Genomic DNA, 17,271 nt, shown 5'->3' on the forward strand with positions numbered 1-17,271 from the left:
GAATACAGAACCCTGTACATCGCAAGGTTTTTAAGGATATTTACTATTAGACAAGTCTAGGAATATTTGAACCACCAACAACTGCTTGATATTTCACAGAAGGATGCGCCACAACATAATACTAAATTTGTAAATTACATTTGAGAATGAAATGTTGTGTGACAGTTTACAGGTGTAACGTAAATTGTACGTTAGAAGTACAAGACTGCAGCAAGCTAGCACTGTAGTGGGAAACATCAGATATGACTATTTATTAATGAAAGAAATTATGTTTTTAGATACAGACTCAAACTGGAAGTGTTATTTGCACTGAATAAATTTTAAAGGGTTAACTTTGACAGACAATTAATTTAACTTCAAAATTATTATAGATTGCAATAAACTTTTTAATGTTGCACCACTAAGTCTAAACCCTCATGGTTTTTATTTCACAATCATATTGTTCTTGACTTTGCAATTTTTTTTCCAACTTATGAGTTCTGGGGATGAGACCAACGAAGTCATGGGGAGGTGCAAACTCCACACGGACAGTGATCCAGGACCAGATCGGACCCGGGTCAGGAGCGCCGTGAGGCAGCAGTGCTAACACTTGAAAATGCAATGAAATAATGTAGCTGTTAGTAATACATCAAATTGTACCCCGTTCAGTCCTCATTATCTTTAGGATGAACTTTGAGTTTAAGAGAGTCAGTGCAGAGCTGCAGTTACTGCATGGGGATCTGCTGCAGCTTAATTCGTTTCCACTCATGTACAACGATGCTCAGGCTCAATCATAAATGAAAGACTAGAAACAAACCTAAACACATTGTTCCAATGACTGCTATAAACAGTGATGTTAATGACACTATCTTATTCATCACCAGTAACAATATCTGGCTATCACTGACCACATGACCTGCACATCTTTTGGACACTAAGGAGCAATTTAGCACAGCCAATCCACCTAACCCGCACATCAATCTTTGGACTGTGGGAAGAAACCCAGGCACCCAGTGGAAATCCACGCAGACACGGGGAGAATGTGTAAACTCCACACAGTCACCCAAGGCCAGAATTGAACCCTGGTACGTGGAACTGAGACAGCAATGCTAACCACTGTCTCACCATGCTGCCCATAGTGATTAAGACAGGGGTGGGCAAACTACGGCCCGCATGCGGCCCGCCAGAGGTCTTTATGCGGCCCACCAAGTCATTAAAAAATTTTTTTTTTTTAAGGTTAATGGGGGGGGGGGGGGGGGGCTGTTGGGTTACTTACTGGTATAGGGTGGATACGTTGACTTGAGTAGGGTGATCATTGCTCGGCACAACATCGAGGGCCAAAGGGCCTGTTCTGTGCTGTACTGTTCTATGTTCTATATGAGGCACCCAGAATCATAACCGGGTGAAGTAATTATTTTACTTAATATACTATGCGGCCCTTTAAAATTGTGAATTTCTGAATGTGGCCCTTGCACAGAAAAGTTTGCCCACCCCTGGATTAAGACATATGATGAAGAGGGACTTTGAGAAAAAGACTTTTTTCACCCAAACCGGGTGGTGGCAAACTGGAGCTCACTGCTTGAAATGATGGTCAAGGCAGGAACCTTCAAAACATTTAAAAAGCATTTAGATCACACAATAATACAGCACAGAAAATGAATTTTGGCCCATCGAGTTTGCACCGAAACGTGAAAAACACCCGACCTGTCTACCTAATCTCATTTGCCAGCACTTGGCCCATACCCTTGAATGCTGTGACCTGCCCAAGTGCTCATCCAGGCTCACCTTTTAAAGGAAATGAGGCAACCCACCTCTACCAGCCTCCCAGGCAGTGCATTCAATACCGTCACTACCCTCTGGATAAATGTTGTTCCTCAAATCTCCCTTAATCCTCATGCCACTCCCTTGAACTGGAGTCCCCTCGTAACTGACCCTTCAACTAAGGGGAACAGCTGCTCCCTACCCATCCTGCCAATGCTCTTCATAATCCTCATACCTCGATCAGATCACCCCTCAGTCTTCTCTGCAACAGTGAAAACGACCCATGCCTATCGAACCTCTCTTCCCAACTTAAATGTTCCATCCCAGGCAACATCCTGGTGAATCACCTCCGCACTCCTCCAGTGAAATCACATCCTTCCTATAATGTGACAACCAGAATTGCACACAGTACTCAAGCTGTGACCTCACCAAAGTTCTATACAACTCTAACATGACCTCCCTCTGTACCTTGATGAATAAATGCAAATGACCTGTAGCCTTTTTCACCACCCTATTAACTTGCCCTTCTACCTTCAGAGATTTATGGACAAACACTCCAAGGTCGCTTTGTTCCTCGGAACGTTCCGGTGTCAGGCTATTCATTGAATACTTCCTTGTCATATTACTCCTTCCAAACTGTATCAGTTCACACTTTTCAGGGTTAAATTCCACCTGCCACCTTTCTACCATTTGACCATCCCGTCTATATCTTCCTGCAACGCAAGATATTCAATCTCACTGTTAACCACCTGGCCAATCTTTGTGTCATCCACAAACTTGCTGATCCTGCCCCCCACAGTCATCCATGTTGTTTATATAAATGACAAACATCCCTGTGGTACGCCACTGGACACTGGCTTCTAGTGACGAAAGCTGCCATCTGTCATCACCCTCTATCTCCTACAGCTAAGTCAATTTTGAATCCACCATATCAAGTTACCCTGTATCCCACATGCATTTGCCTTCTTTATAAATCTCCCATATGGGACCTTGTCAAACGATTTACTGAAATCCATGTAAGCGACATCAACTGCACTACCCTCAGCTACACACCTGGTCACATGCTCAAAAAAATGTAATCAAATTTGTAAGGCATGACCTCCCTCTGACAAAGCCAGCCTGACTATTCCTGATCAAACCTTGCCTCTCCAAGTGGAGATTGATTCTATCCTTCGGAAATGTTTCCAATAGTTTTCCTACCACTGACGTGAGACTCGCTGGTCTGTAGTTCCCTGGTTATCTCTACAACCTTTCTTAAATAGTGGAACCACATTAGCTATTCTCCAGTCCTCTGGCACCTCCCCCATGGCCAGAGGGGAATTAAAAATTTGCCTCAGAGCCCCTGCAATCTCCTCCCTTGCCTCCCATAGCATCCTGGGACATAATTGATCCAGCTCTGGAGATTTATCCACTTTTAAGCCTGCCAACACCTCCCAATATTTTGTCACTCTCTATGGCAATTTGCAAGAATCTCACAGTCTCTCTCCAAGTTCCTTGTCTACCTCCTCATTCTCTTGGGTGAAGACAGATGTGAAGCATTCGTTCAACACCCTACCAATGTCCTCTGGCTCCACCTACATATTTTCCCCTTAGTCCCTAATGGGCCCTACTCTTTCCCTCGTTATCCTCTTCCCATTCATATACTTTTAGAATATCTTGGGATTTTCCCTACTTTTACCAGCCAGAGCTTTCTGATATCCTGTCTTTGCTCTCCTAATTGCTTTCTTAAACTCCATCCTGCACTTTCTGTACTCCACTAATGCCTCCATTGATTTGGTCCCCTTGTACTTGCTAAAAGCTTCTCTTTTCCGGAATGTCTCTGATCATCCATGGTTCTCTGGACTTGTTACCCCTTCCTATTACCCGAGAGGAACATGTTGGGTCTGTTACCCCCCCCCCCCCCACACCCCCACCCCCACCCCCACCCACCACCCCGACTTTTCTGTAGATTTCCCCACAAGTAACTCTTTCCAGTTTACCTTGGTCAAATCCTGCCTTATTTTACGAAAATCCACTCTCTCCCAATTCAAAACCTTTTTTTGTAACTTGTTCACAACAAACTTAATTGTACTATGCTGTGGTCATTATCAGCAAAATGCTCCCCACCAACGCATCATCCATCTGTCCGGCTTCATTCCCCAGAATTAGGTCCAGCACTGCACCGTCCCTTGTTGGACCCTCTACATATTGATTGAGCTAATAGGTTCTCCTGGATACATTTTAAGAACTCAACTCCATCTAAATCCTTAACATGATGACTATCCCAATTAATGTTGGAAAAATTGAAATTACCTAATATAATTAACCTATTATTATTTTTACACACCTCTGCGAATTCCACACACATTTGCTCCTCAATTTCCCGCTGACTATCTGAGAGCTCTATAATAAACACCAAGCAATGTTTCATGCTAAGCTCTACCCACAAAGCTTCATTTGATGCTCCCTCCAAAATATCATCTCTCCTTACTGCAGTAGCTGACTCCTTAAAAAATAGTGCAATGTCTCCTCCTCTTTTACCCCCTCCTCTGTCTCGCCTGAAGATTCCACATCCCGGATGTTGAGCTACCAATCCAGCCCCTCCCTCAACCACATCTCCACGGTGACTACTAGATCACAATTCCACGAATCAATCCTCGCCCTTAACTCATCCATTTTACCTGCAATAGTCCTGATATTAAAGCAGAGGCCATTCAGCGTGGTCTTACTCCCTTTAAACTTATCACTGCTGTATTCCCTTTGACTTGATTGCTTTTCTGTGTTATGCTGTATCCATATTCTGCTAACAGGCTGCGTCCTCTCCCCCTGCCAAATTAGTTTAAACTCCTCCCAGCAGCACTCGCAAACTTGCCAGCAAGGATGTTTGTCCCGCTCTGGTTTAGATGCAGACCGTTCAGCTTGTACAGGTCCCACCTTCCCCAGAAATAGTCCCAGTGGTCCAGGTATTAAAAAACCTCCCTCCTGCACCAACTCTTAAGCCACACATTCATCTGTGCTGTTCTCAGAGTTCTGTACTCGCTTGCATGTGGCACTGCTAGTAATCCAGAGATTACAACCCGAGAGGTCTGCTTTTTAGTTTGCTACCCAACTCCTGAATTCTTAATGCAGGACCTCATCCCTCTTTCAACCTATGTAATTTGTACCAACATGAAACATGACCTCTCCCTCATTACCCAACCCCTTTAAGGTGCCCTTCAGTGACATCTCAGACCTTGGCACCAGGGAGGCAACACACCACCCCGGAGTCACGCTGACGGCCACAGTAGCACCCACCTGTTCCCCTAGCTATAAAATCCACTACCACTATTGCTCTTCCCCCCCTCCTGTGCAGACAGGCTTGTGGTGCTAGAGGCTGGGCTCTGTCGCACTCCCTGGAGGAACCAGCCTCCAATGATGAACAAGTTGAAGGCTTGCAACATACATAAGGCTACGGAACAAATGCTGGAAAATGGGATTCAAATAGTCAGGCGTTTGATGGCCGGCACAGACGGGGGTTCCTGTGCTGTAAAACCTCCCGATTCTATAAAGAATAGTTCGCTTCAAAGCCAACCGGCTCTGTTCAGTTCGAAGTGTTACCTGCAGAGAAGATGTCCATGGCTGGTTTCAGTTCTCCCCTGGTCCTCTGGTTGTTGTGGGTCAGGTCCACCAGTGGGGTGGTTGGGTCTCTGGCCGCTTCCAGCTCAGTGCTGAACATCGTCCCGTCCACAAAGCGCTCGGGTGCGATGTAGCAGGTCCTCCGCCGGGAGGTGTCGAAGAAGTAGTTGAAGTCGGCCGGGTTGTCCTCGGGCAAGTAGGTGGGCTTGAAGCTGGCGAAATCGGTGAGCAGCACCCAGTTCCAGCTGGTGACCATGACATTCTCGGTCTTGATGTCGCCGTGGCGGACGCCGGCGCGGTGGGCCTGCTCGAGGGCGTTGAGGAGCTGGAAGGCCACCCAGCGCTTCTCGGTGTTGCCCAGGAAGGGCCGGGTGCTGATGCGGTCGTAGAGGTTGTCGCGGGCGTACTGGCGGAAGAGCAGGGCGGCGCGCTCGCTGAAGCTGGCCCGCTGGAAGGGCACGCAGTTGGGGGCGCCCAGCAGCCGCAGCCGCAGCTCCTCCAGCTCCTGCTTGTAGGCGGTGAGCGGCAGCGAGGGGTCCTGCACGGCGAACACCTTGACCACGACCAGGCCCTCGCGGTGCTTGGCCCGGGCCACCTTGAAGAAGCGGGTGCTGCCCAGGCTCTTGTCATACTCGAACTCGTGGACGTCGGAAAAGTAACTGTCGACCGAGAGGATCTGCGAGGGGGCGATGCCGGCCAGCTGGTTACCCATGGCGACCGGGGGACGTGCGGGCGGCGGTTTAACGGTTTCAACGGTCCCGCGTTCCACCCGTCCAGTCAAACCCAGCCAGCATCAACGCCGCTGGCGACGTGTTCATTCCCCGCAGCCTCTTCGGTTTTGTGATTGTTCCCCGCCCCCCAAAGTCACAATTTCTTTAAACCGGTTAATTCGGACCCCCAGCGGCTCAAACGGTCCAACTACAAATCCGTCAAAAAAAACACACAATTTAGGCTAATCCCCGTGATCTCCCTAAAATAAAACAGCAACCAACCACCCCCAACAAGCTGCGGCGCTTGGGCCGGTTTGACGGCGAACTGCAAATCGATGACGCGTTTGTTTTGACCAACTGGCGACCGGGATGACTCGACCGGCGGCTTCCCCTGAAAATGGCGGCGCTCAGAGCAGCAGCGTAAGGATCGAGTGTTTTTGTTTAAATTGTGTTGTGTTTAACTTCCCCCACCCGAGTCGGAACCGAGCGCACGGACGCGGGGCGGGACGGGACGGGATGGAAGGAAGCCGAGTTGGCGCTGGCTGGGGCGGATCGCCAATTGAGCTGTTCCTCCCCTCGCTTAGCGCAGGTAACATTGTAGAGCAAACATGGAGTTTGTGGTGGGAACAGATGCTTATTCCAAGCTTGAATGCAGAGCTGGCTGGACGACAAATACCAAAGGATACAGGGGCCACAGAAGATTTCCAGACTATACTCCCAATAAACTGTTTGTTAATCCCAATCGCTCTTCATTCTTGTGATTCGTTTGGGTTTGTATTTATTAACTCATAGAACCACTGTATTGTATTGTACTATTGTCTTGTTACATGTCTGGGCTTGTCCCTGCTGGCTCTGAACCACTGTAGTATATAATATGTGTATTGTGGTAAATGGCCACTATTATATGTAATGTGGTAAACTGCTGCCTGCTGGCTCCGCCCTCCCCTCTGGTTTGGTAGAAAGGTGGCTAGTCTCCGTCGCTGCCTCAGTTTGGAATCCGAGGCCAGGAAGCTTTCCATTTAGTTTATTAAAGCCTCAGTTATGTTCACCACTCGTCGTGTGTTCATTGATGGCATATCAATTTTTTTTTATAAATTTAGATTACCCAATAATTTTTTCCAATTAAGGGGCAATTTAGTGTGGCCAATCCACCTACCCTGCACATTTTTTTGGGTTGTGGGGGCTAAACCCACGCAGACACGGGGAGAATGTGCAAACTCCACACGGACAGTGCCCCAGAGCCGGGATCGAACCTGGGACCTCAGCACCGTGAGGCGGTTGTGCTAACCACTAGGCCACCGTGATGCCCCATGGCATATCAATTTAATAAACTAAACATCTGAGATGAATTCATCACTCAAGCCTGATCGCCTGGAGCTGGACCCACAGGCAGCTAACGCCACTGCAACATTCGATCACTGGCCCGGGACAGGGCCTTTATCAGGTTGGAGGTCCAGCAACTCCGACGAGAGAGGATCATTGAGGCTAGTACCAGCCCCTGGAGAGCCAAGTGGTGGTCGTCAAGACTGGGGAGAAGCACTGGATTGCACAGTATCGAGTCTTCTCCACAGTTGGCTTGAAGTCCGCGTACCACCAGCTCCCTATCCGCCCGGAGGACCGCCTCTACCACTTCCTCAGGGTTTCCTTCGGCGTCACCAATGGGGTCTCGGTCTTCCAACGAGAAATGGACCGAATGGTTGACCGCTGCGGGCCACGTTCCTGTTCTTAGATAATGTCACCATCTGCGGCCATGACCAGCAGGACCATGACGAAAACCTCCGGTACTTCCTCCACACAGCTAAACTCCTGAACCTCACCTATAATAAGGAAAAATGCGTTTTCCGCACAACTCGTGGAGTCCTAGGGCCCGACCCCGACTACATGCGCCCCCTCCTAGAACTCCCACTGCCCCAAGGCCCTGAAGAGATGCCTGGGGTTCTTCTCTTACTATGCCCTGTGGGTCCCCAATTATGCAGACAAGGCCCGTCCACTTATTAAATCCACCATTTTTCCCCTGACGGCTGAGGCCCGCCTGGCCTTCAACTGCATCAAGGCAGATATTTCCAAATCCGCGATGCATGCTGTGGACGAGTCCATTCCGTTCCAAGTGGAGAGCGATGCGATGGACTTTGCTCTGGCCGCTACCCTCAACCAGGCGGGCAGGCCCGTGGCTTTCTTCTCCCGTACCCTCCATGCCTCTGAAATTTGGCACTCCTCCGTCGAAAAGGAAGCCCAAGCCATTGTAGAAGCTGTGCGACATTGGAGGCATTACCTGGTCATCAGGCTATTCACTCTCCTCACTGACCAACGGTCGGTTGCCTTCATGTTTAACAATACACAACGGGGCAAAATCAAGAACGACAAGATTCTGAGGTGGAGGATCGAGCTCTTCACCTACAACTACGATATCTTGTCTTGACTTGGGAAACTCAGTGAGCCCCCAGATGCCCTATCCCGAGGTACATGTGCCAGCGCACAAGTAGACCAACTCCGGGCCCTCCACAATGACCCCTGTCACCCGGGGGTCACCCATTTTTTTCACTTTATCAAGGCTCGCAACCTGCCTTACTTTATCAAGGAGGTCAGGACCGTGACGAGGGACTGCCAGGTCTGTGCGGAGTGCAAACCGAACTTCTATCGGCCAGACAGAGCGCACCCGGTAACGGCCTCGCGCCCCTTTGAGCGCCTCGGCATCGATTTCAAAGGGCCCCTCCCCTCCACTGACCGTAACGTGTACTTCCTCAACATTGTTGACGAATACTCAAGATTCCCCTTTGCCATCCCATGCCCTGACATGACCTCTGTCACCGTCATCAAGGCCCTGCACAGTCTTTCCACCTTGTTTGGGCTCCCCACCTACATCCATTACGATCGGGGTTCCTCCTTCATGAGGGACGATTTGCGTCAGTTCCTGCTCAGCAAGAGCATTGCCTCCAGCAGGACGACCAGCTATAACCCCCGGGGCAATGGACAGGTGGAGAGGGAGAATGCGACGGTCTGGAAGGCCGTCCTCCTGGCTCTACGGTCTAGAAGTCTCCTGCTGGCAGGAGGTCCTCTCCGATGCACTCCACTCCATCCGGTCGCTCCTGTGTACCGCCACCAACGAGTCTCCTCACGAGCGTATGTTTGCCTTCCCCAGGAAGTCCACCTCCGGTGTCTCGCTCTCTCCTGGCTGACAGTCCCAGGGCCCATCCTCGTCCGGAAGCATGTGAGGAGCCATAAATCAGATCCCCACGTCAAGAAGGTCATGTTCCTCCATGCCAATCCACAATATGCCTACATAGCACATCATCACGGGCGACAGGACACGGTCTTCCTCCGGGATTTGGCACCTGCGGGTTCCCCAGCGACCATCACCACCACCCCGATCCTACACCGTCTCCCTCCACCCCTACCCAGCTACTTCAAGGTCTGGCACCCGCAGGCCCACCGGCGGCCATCACCACTACCCCCGGCCACACACCGCCCCCCCCCCCCCCCCCCCCCCTCCACTGACTCAACTACTGGGTGAAGAAGAGGACGACGCACTCCCGGACGTGCAGGTCTCAACACCGGTGCCCACGCCACAGCCGGGACTGAGGCAATCACGGCGGAAGATCAAGGCCCCTGACAGACTTGATCTTTAAGTCAACTTCACCCCCGCTGGACTATTTGTGGTAAAATGAATGTGGTAAAGCACTATTGTATTGTTACATGTCTGGGCTTGTCCTTGCTGGCTCCGAACCACTGTAGTATATATTATGTGTATTGCGGTAAACTGCCACTGTATTATATGTAATGTGGTAAACTACTGCCTGCTGGCTCCGCCTCCCCTCGGGCTCGGTATAAAGGTGGGTAGTCTCCGCCGCTGCCTCAGTTCGGGATCCAAGGCCAGCAGGCTTTCCGTTTAGTTCATTAAAGCCTCAGTTAGGTTCACCACTCGTGTGTTCATTGATGGCATATCATGGGAACAGATGCTTATTCCAACAACAACCAAGCCTGAATGCAGAGCTGGCTGGATGACAAAAGCCAAAGGATTCAGGGCCACAAAAGATTTCCAGACTATGCTTCCAGTAAACTGTTTGTTAATCCCAATCACTCTTCATTCTCGTGATTCGTTTGGGTCTATTTATTAACTTTCATAGAATCCTGACAGTGCAGAAGGAGGCCACTTGGCCTGTCGAGTCTGTACCGGCCCTCTGAAAGAGCACCTTACTTCGGTCCACTGCCCCACTCTATGCCCATTTGGACACATAGGGGCAGTTTAGCACAGGCAAGCTACCTAACCTACACATCTTTGCTGAGTAGTAAGATACTATATTCTGTTTACCCAGTGATAAACTTCATCAAAGCTAAATAAAATCTGGTCACGCTCTGCTCCCTCACAGCGCCAGGGACCTGGGTTCGATTACGGCCTTGGTTGACTGTCCATGTGAGGTTTGCACATTCTCCCGGTGTCTGCGTGGGTTTCCTCCCACAGTCCAAAGATGTGCAAGTTAGGTGGATTGGCCATGATCAATGTGCTTGGTTATGGGGACAGGGTGGGGGAGTGGGCCTAAGTGGATGCTCTTTTGGAGGGTCAGTACGGACTTGATCGGCCAAATGCCGTCCTTCTGCATTGTCGGGATTCTGTCAGAATTCTATGTTGCAAGTCTTATGGGATGATGCCCGGATTTCAGCGTCAGTGGCAAAGTAAGGAAGCTCACCCACAAAGACTGAGCTATTTCTCTGGTGTGAATTTCCCCTTTCCCGAAGGCATTTTAAATCTGGCACCAATTAAAGAGCATGTTTGGCATGTAGTATCAGTGAGGTCAGCCACCAGGTCGCTGCTGAACCACATCGAACTATTCACAGAGCAACACAAGAAATTAAAAGCACTTGGTATGCTTCACTTCAAATTGAAAATTTCAGCCAGTGAAATAAATGATTATGATTGGATTTGCATATAAACTAAAAGATAAACTTTGAAAATTGAAATGTGGTATTTTTAAAGTTATGGAGAAATTTGACAACCTCCCCCACATAAATTAGCTTTACACGTCGTGAGGCTGTTTAGCAGTAATTTTGAAGTTAGTGCATTCTTAAAAATCCAGTACACTACATTCAACAAGATAACTTTTTTTGTGTGAGCTTTTCGTCTTTGCATTCATCAGGACAATTTGCAAGAACACTAATGTCAGGGGAAACAACAAAATTATAACTCCATGAGAGTGCTGATTGGTTGGCAAGTGGGCTGTTAATCGTCATCAACTGGTGCATTTCCCATGGCAATGACTACCAGCCAGAATACATAATTTGGTCAAAAGTACATAATGATAGATCCTTTTAGCAATGACTGCTTATAGATTTTAACCAGAAAAATCCAGTAAATATTACCCAAGTCAAGAAATTGTTGTCATTTAATAAAGGTACATGAATTCTCAGATACTTCCACTATGATAATGGAACTCCAAAAGGAAGTTTAAAAACAAATTGTTTCCTAAAACAAAGAATCTCCTGTCTGAGTGGCTGCCTCTAATCACAGCTTCTCAGCATCCCACACAAAGTAGCTAATTTTTAGGGCTTTCCCTCACAGCAATTCAATTCAGCAATTCAGTTAAACCTCCCTTTCCTTAAGTATCTTTTCCCCCTTTCACCTCAGACGCCATTGGTCACCTCTTTGAACTCAACTTCATCAAACATAAAGAAACATTAATTTTGCCTCTACTTTTGGGTCAATAAATCTCAACGTACCTTCCTCTGTTTACTCATGGAACCCCGTCAGAGCAAATGTTCTTTGTCACCTCTCTGAATTCCCTTTTGAAAGTCAACAGCGAAAACAACAATTTTCCCACACGCATTGCAATGCAAATTTTAGAACCACCTACTGTAACTCAAACTCACCATAACCTCTCTTTAGAAATGCATCAACCTAACACCTTTAATCTTTCATTCTTTGACCTCATAGACAACCTGTTTAGTAACCTTCTAATTAACCTTGGGCACACATACACACAGCTTACTTTACCTACCTAGAATACCAACATAAAGAGAAAAAAATTATTAGACAATACATCTCATCGCAACAGCAAGATCCCACAAACAGCACTGAGATAACCGTCAATGCTAAAAAATGACTGTTGTCAATTGAGGGCTGAAGGCTGACTATTTACTTAGAAACCAGAAAAACACTTATCTTCTTCAGATCACATCTTTCATAAACATCTGAAAGAACATAGGAATAGCAGAAGAGATTAAATCCCATCTTCATTTTGAGGATGCACTCCATCGTGTTGTGTGCCATTACCACTGTGCTTAATGGGATAGATTTCAAACATACAGCAATTCAAGTCCAGACAACCATGAGGTGCTATGAGCCATCAGCAGCAACATAATTGTACTCAAATACTATCTAATCTCATGGCTCAGCATATTCCCACCCCTCTACTATTACCACCAAGCCAGAGCATCAACCCTAGTTCAATGAAGAGGGCATGCCAGGGGAGTATGAGGCGTACCTAAAAATGAGGTGTCAACCTGCTGAAGCTGCAGCACGAGAATACCTGTAGGCAAAAGAGCATACGCAGCAAGTTATAGATAGAGCTAAGTGATTTCACAACCAACAGATCAGATCTAAGCTCTGTGATCCTGCCACATTCAGCTAATGGTGCCAGACAATCGCACAACTCACTGGAGAAGGTGGCCCCACAAATATCCCCATCCTCAATGGGAGAGCCCAACATAGTGCAATAGATAAGGTATGCACAACTATCTTAAGCAAGAAGTGCCGAGAGGATGATCCATCTGGGCCTTTGAAGGTCCTTAGGATTACCGATGCCAGTCTGTAGCTAGTTCAATTCACTTCACATGATATTAAGGAATGGCTGAAGGTACTGGATAGTGAAAAGGCTACGGGCCTGACAATATTCCAGCAGTAGTACTGAAGACGTGCTCCAGAACCGGCCGCGCCCCTAGCCAAGCTGCTTCAATGCAGCTACAGCACTGACAACTACCCGGCAACAAGGAAAATTTCCAAGAAATGTCCGTACACAAAAAACAGCACAAATCCAACCCAGCCAATTTTCGCTCCATCTATCATCTCTCGATCATCAGGGACTTCCGCTGGCGGCATGTAGGTGGGGGTCGCAAGTTTGGTGGTTCCTGCTAGAGCATTTATCTTTTGGCCCTTTGTACCCAGCTGTTGGGAAGAATTTCATATGATCATTCGTAGTAAAGCTTAAGGCATCTAAAGGATGTTGAAACCCCAGAAAAAGAATACAGGGAAAAAGGAGCGAGTAAAAGTCCGCCGGCATGTTTAGTGGGGTGTTCAGCAGGAGGAAAGATGGCGGGAGTAAGCTCACCGAGTGCGGCCGTGCCTATTACGGTGGGTAAGCTGGGCAATGTGATGGCGAGGGAGTTTGAGCGACTGTTTTCGAAACACTTTGATATGCATCGAATAGAGATGATGACCTCGCTCAAGGAGTCGGTGGATCAGAGCCTTGCCTCGATGAAGGGGACTTTGGCAAAGACGTCGACGGCGGTACTGAAGGGAGTGGCGGAGGCATTGTCGCAACACAGTCACCAGTTCACCTCGATGGGAGAAGAGCTGTGAAAGGTGGTTGAAAGTAAAAGGGCTGAGAGCCAAGGTGGAGGACATGGAGAACAGGGGCTGGTGAGCCAGCGGTCTACAGAATACTTTGCGGAGATGTTTGCTAAGTGTATGGGAGAGGAGGAGGACCCTTCCCTCTACGAGTTGGACAGGGCCCACCGATCACTCTGGCCAAAACCAAAGGCGACTGAGCGACCAAGGGCTGTGATTGTCTGCTTCAACAGCTATCACGCGAAGGAGAAGGTGCTGAAATGGCCGAAGCTGAAACAAGAAGTGATGTAGGAAGGGGGTGGTATACGTATATCCAAGGATCTCACAGCAGAGTTGGCGAGAAGGCAGGCGGCCTTTGGTCGGACGAAGGCGGCGTTGTATAAAAGCAACGTGAGGGCTGGAGTGGTCTACCAGGTGAAACTGAGGGTCACACATAACTCCAAAGGTTACTATTTTGAGAGCAGAGGAGGCAGAGGCATCTGTGAAAGCTTTTCTTTAATTTTAAGTACCCAATTCGTTTTTTGCAATTAAGGGGCAATCTCGCGTGGCCAATCTGCTTACCCTGTACATCTTTGGGTTGTGGGGGTGAGACCCATGCAGACACTGGGAGAATGAATGCGCAAACTCCACACGGACAGTGACCCGAGGTCGGGATCGAACCCGGGTCCTGAGCCCCATGAGGCAGCAGTGCTGACCATTGCGCCACCGTGCCACACTCGTTCGTTAAAGCTGAAGGAGTGGGACTGAATTGAGTTTAGACTTTGATGGTGTTAGGCTTTTTTCTTTTACTTTTTGGTTTTTTCGGCATTGTTGGTGTGTTTTTTTTCTCTCATTTGGTTTTGTGTTTTTGTTGTTAAGTGATATTTGGGAAGGGAGGGTTTGGGGTTTATTGGTTGGGATTTGTTGCTTTGAGTTTGAGGGATTATCATGTTTTGTTAGTTTGGAAGATTAAGGTGTGGGGTCAGGGTATTGGTTTGTTTTTACTGTGTGGGGGAGGGAGCTCTAATACGCGCCATCACGCTAGCAGGAGCAATTTGGCTAGTGAATGGTAGCAAGGTGGGGGGGGGGGGGGGAGCTCCAGCCGTTGGAACCTGAATGGATGGGTCTCAATAGGCGTGGGCAGTGTGAATGATGGGGATGATACTGGGTGAGATCGTTTCGTGAGGAACTGGCTAGGGCATTTCTGGGAAGGGGAGGGGCAGGGAGGCTGACGGTGACTAGGGGTAGAGCTGGGTCCCGCTTGCTGGGCAGGGCCAGGCATAGTAGTTATAATAATCTTTATTGTCACAAGTAGGCTTACATTGCAATGAAGTTACTGTGAAAAGCCCCTAGTCGCCACATTCCGGCGCCTGTTTGGGTACACAGAAGGAGAATTCAGAATGTCCAATTCACCCTAACAGCACGTCTTTCAGGACGAGTGCGAGGAAACCGGAGCACCCGGAGGAAATCCATGCAGACACAGGGAGAACGTGCAGACTCCGCACGGACAGTGACCCAGCCGGAAATCGAACCTGGGACCCTGGCGCTGTGAAGCCACAGTGCTAACCACTGTGCTACCGTGCCAATCGACAGTTATGACTGCCGGGGGGGGGGGGGGGGGGGTGCAGTGGAGGGCAGTGATGAGAGACCCCCCCCGGGTCTGGGTGGTGATGTGGAACTTGCGAGGGTTGGGGGGACTGGTGGAGAGAGCTACAGTTTTCTCTCATTTGAACAATAGCACGTCTTCCATGACAGTTCTCAATACTGGGGCCCCGCAAGGCTGTCGGCTTAGCCCCGCTACTGTACTCCCTAGATACTGTACTATGCGGAAAAACTTGGCTCCAACTCCATCTACAAGTTTGCTGATGACACGGCCGTATTTGGTCGGATCTCAAACAACGATGAGATCGAGTACAGGAGGGAGATAGAGAACCTAGTGGCGTGGTGTAAAGGCAACAATCTCTCCCTCAATGTCAGTAAAACTAAGGTCTGGTCATTGACTTCAAGAAGCAAGGTATCGTACACACCCCTGTCTGCATCAATGGTGCCAAGGTGGAGATGGTTGACAGCTTCAAATTCCTAGCTGTGCACATCACCAACAATTTGCCCTGGTCCACCCACCTCGATGCTACGACCAAGAAAGCACAACAGCGCATACTTCCTTCGGAAACTAAGGAAATTTGGCATAACATCAGTGATTCGTACCGATTTTTACAGATGCACTATAGATAGCATCCTTTTGGCTGCATCACAGCTTGGTATGGCAACTGCTCAGCCCAAGACCGTAAGAAACTACATTGAGTTGTGAACACAGACAGCCCAGTCCATCATGCGAACCCACCTCCCATCCAGTGACTGTCTCCACCTCCTGCTGCCTTGTGAAAATGGGCAGCATAATCAAAGACCCCTCCCACCTGGGTTATTCTCCCTTCCAACCTCTTCCATCGGGCAGAAGTACACAAGTTTGAAAGCATGCACTAGCAGATTCAGAAACAGATTCTTCCCCGCTGTTACCAGACTCCTGAATGACCCTCTTGTGGACTGAACTGATCTCTCCACACATCTTCTCTACTGTGTAGCCACTACACTCCGTATGTTTCACTCAGTGTCTATGTCAATTCCCCGCTGTGTCACTGTCTGTGTGGAGTCTGCACATTCTCCCTGTGGCTGCGTGGGTTTCCTCCGGGTGCTCCGGTTTCCTCCCACAGTCCACGACATGCGGGTTAGGTGGATTGGCCAAGCTAAATTGCCCTGAGTGACCAAAAAGGTGAGGAGAGGTTATTGGGTTGCGGAGAAAGACTGGAAGTGAGTGCTTAAGTGGGTCGGTGCAAACCCAATGGGCCGAATGGCTGCCTTCTGCACTGTATGTTCTATGTCTATGTTTTTCATGTATCAAACGATCTGTTTGGACTGTACGCAGAACCATACTTTTCACTCTCCCTCGGTATATGTGACAATAAATCTAAATATAAGAGTTGGAAAACTGACGTGGTGCTGTTGGAGAAGGCATATCTGAAGGTGAAGGACCAGGTGAGGCTGCGGAAGGGTTGGGTATTCCACTCGGGCTTTGATGGCAGGGCCTGGGGTTAGCGATTCTGGTGGGTAAGAGAGTGAGGTTCCAGATGGAGCAGGTGGTGGCAGATCTGGGGGTAGAAATGTAATAGTGATGGGTGCTGAGGGAACTTCCGGTTGCGGTGATGCGGAGCTAAGCCGCATGTTCGGTAGCTCCCGCTATTTTCGGTCTTTTGGGTTCTTTTAAGGGCCCGTAGCGGTACTGGTTGGACTTTCCCCCGTGTGGGAACACTTCCTCTAAGATTCTCCGCCGGTGGATGGCCTAGACCAGGAGTGGAGCCGTCAAAAAATCGGCTTTGGAGCAGAGAAAGGTGCGAGGCAGGAAAGGCAAGATGGCGGCGGGCGGGGAATCAGCAGCGTGGCAGCAGTGGGCGCGGGAGCAGCAGGAGCTGCTTCAGCACTCCTTCAGGGAGCTGAAGGCAGAGATCCTGGAACCGCTTAAGGCCTCCCTGGACAAGCTCATAGCGACCCAGACGGCTCAGGGTGCGGAGATCCGAGAGCTTCGGCAAAAGGCCTCGGAGAGCGAGGACGAACTCCTGGGCCTGGCAGTGAAGGTGGAGTCACACGAGGCGCTCCACAAGAAGTGGTCAGCGAGGATGGAGGAGATGGAGAACCGCA

At 49.0% G+C, this 17,271-nt stretch overlaps 2 protein-coding genes across 2 annotated transcripts in view; one reads left to right on the top strand and one right to left on the bottom strand.

The window, feature by feature from the left end:
• Positions 1 to 6,103, bottom strand: part of pik3r4 (phosphoinositide-3-kinase, regulatory subunit 4) — a 104,535-nt gene extending 98,432 nt beyond the window's left edge. The window contains exon 1 of the mRNA XM_038796378.1: positions 5,317 to 6,103. Coding sequence (XP_038652306.1) covers positions 5,317 to 6,046 — 730 coding nt within the window. The 5' untranslated portion in view covers positions 6,047 to 6,103. The remainder of the gene's footprint in view (positions 1 to 5,316) is intronic.
• Positions 6,104 to 6,364: 261 nt separating this feature from the next.
• si:dkey-118j18.2 overlaps positions 6,365 to 17,271 on the top strand; it is a 126,589-nt gene continuing 115,682 nt past the window's right edge. The window contains exon 1 of the mRNA XM_038796860.1: positions 6,365 to 6,464. The gene's annotated coding sequence lies outside the window, so the exon portion shown is untranslated. The remainder of the gene's footprint in view (positions 6,465 to 17,271) is intronic.

This window comes from Scyliorhinus canicula, chromosome 5 (assembly GCF_902713615.1).
Source record: "Scyliorhinus canicula chromosome 5, sScyCan1.1, whole genome shotgun sequence".
Lineage (NCBI taxonomy): Eukaryota > Metazoa > Chordata > Chondrichthyes > Carcharhiniformes > Scyliorhinidae > Scyliorhinus > Scyliorhinus canicula.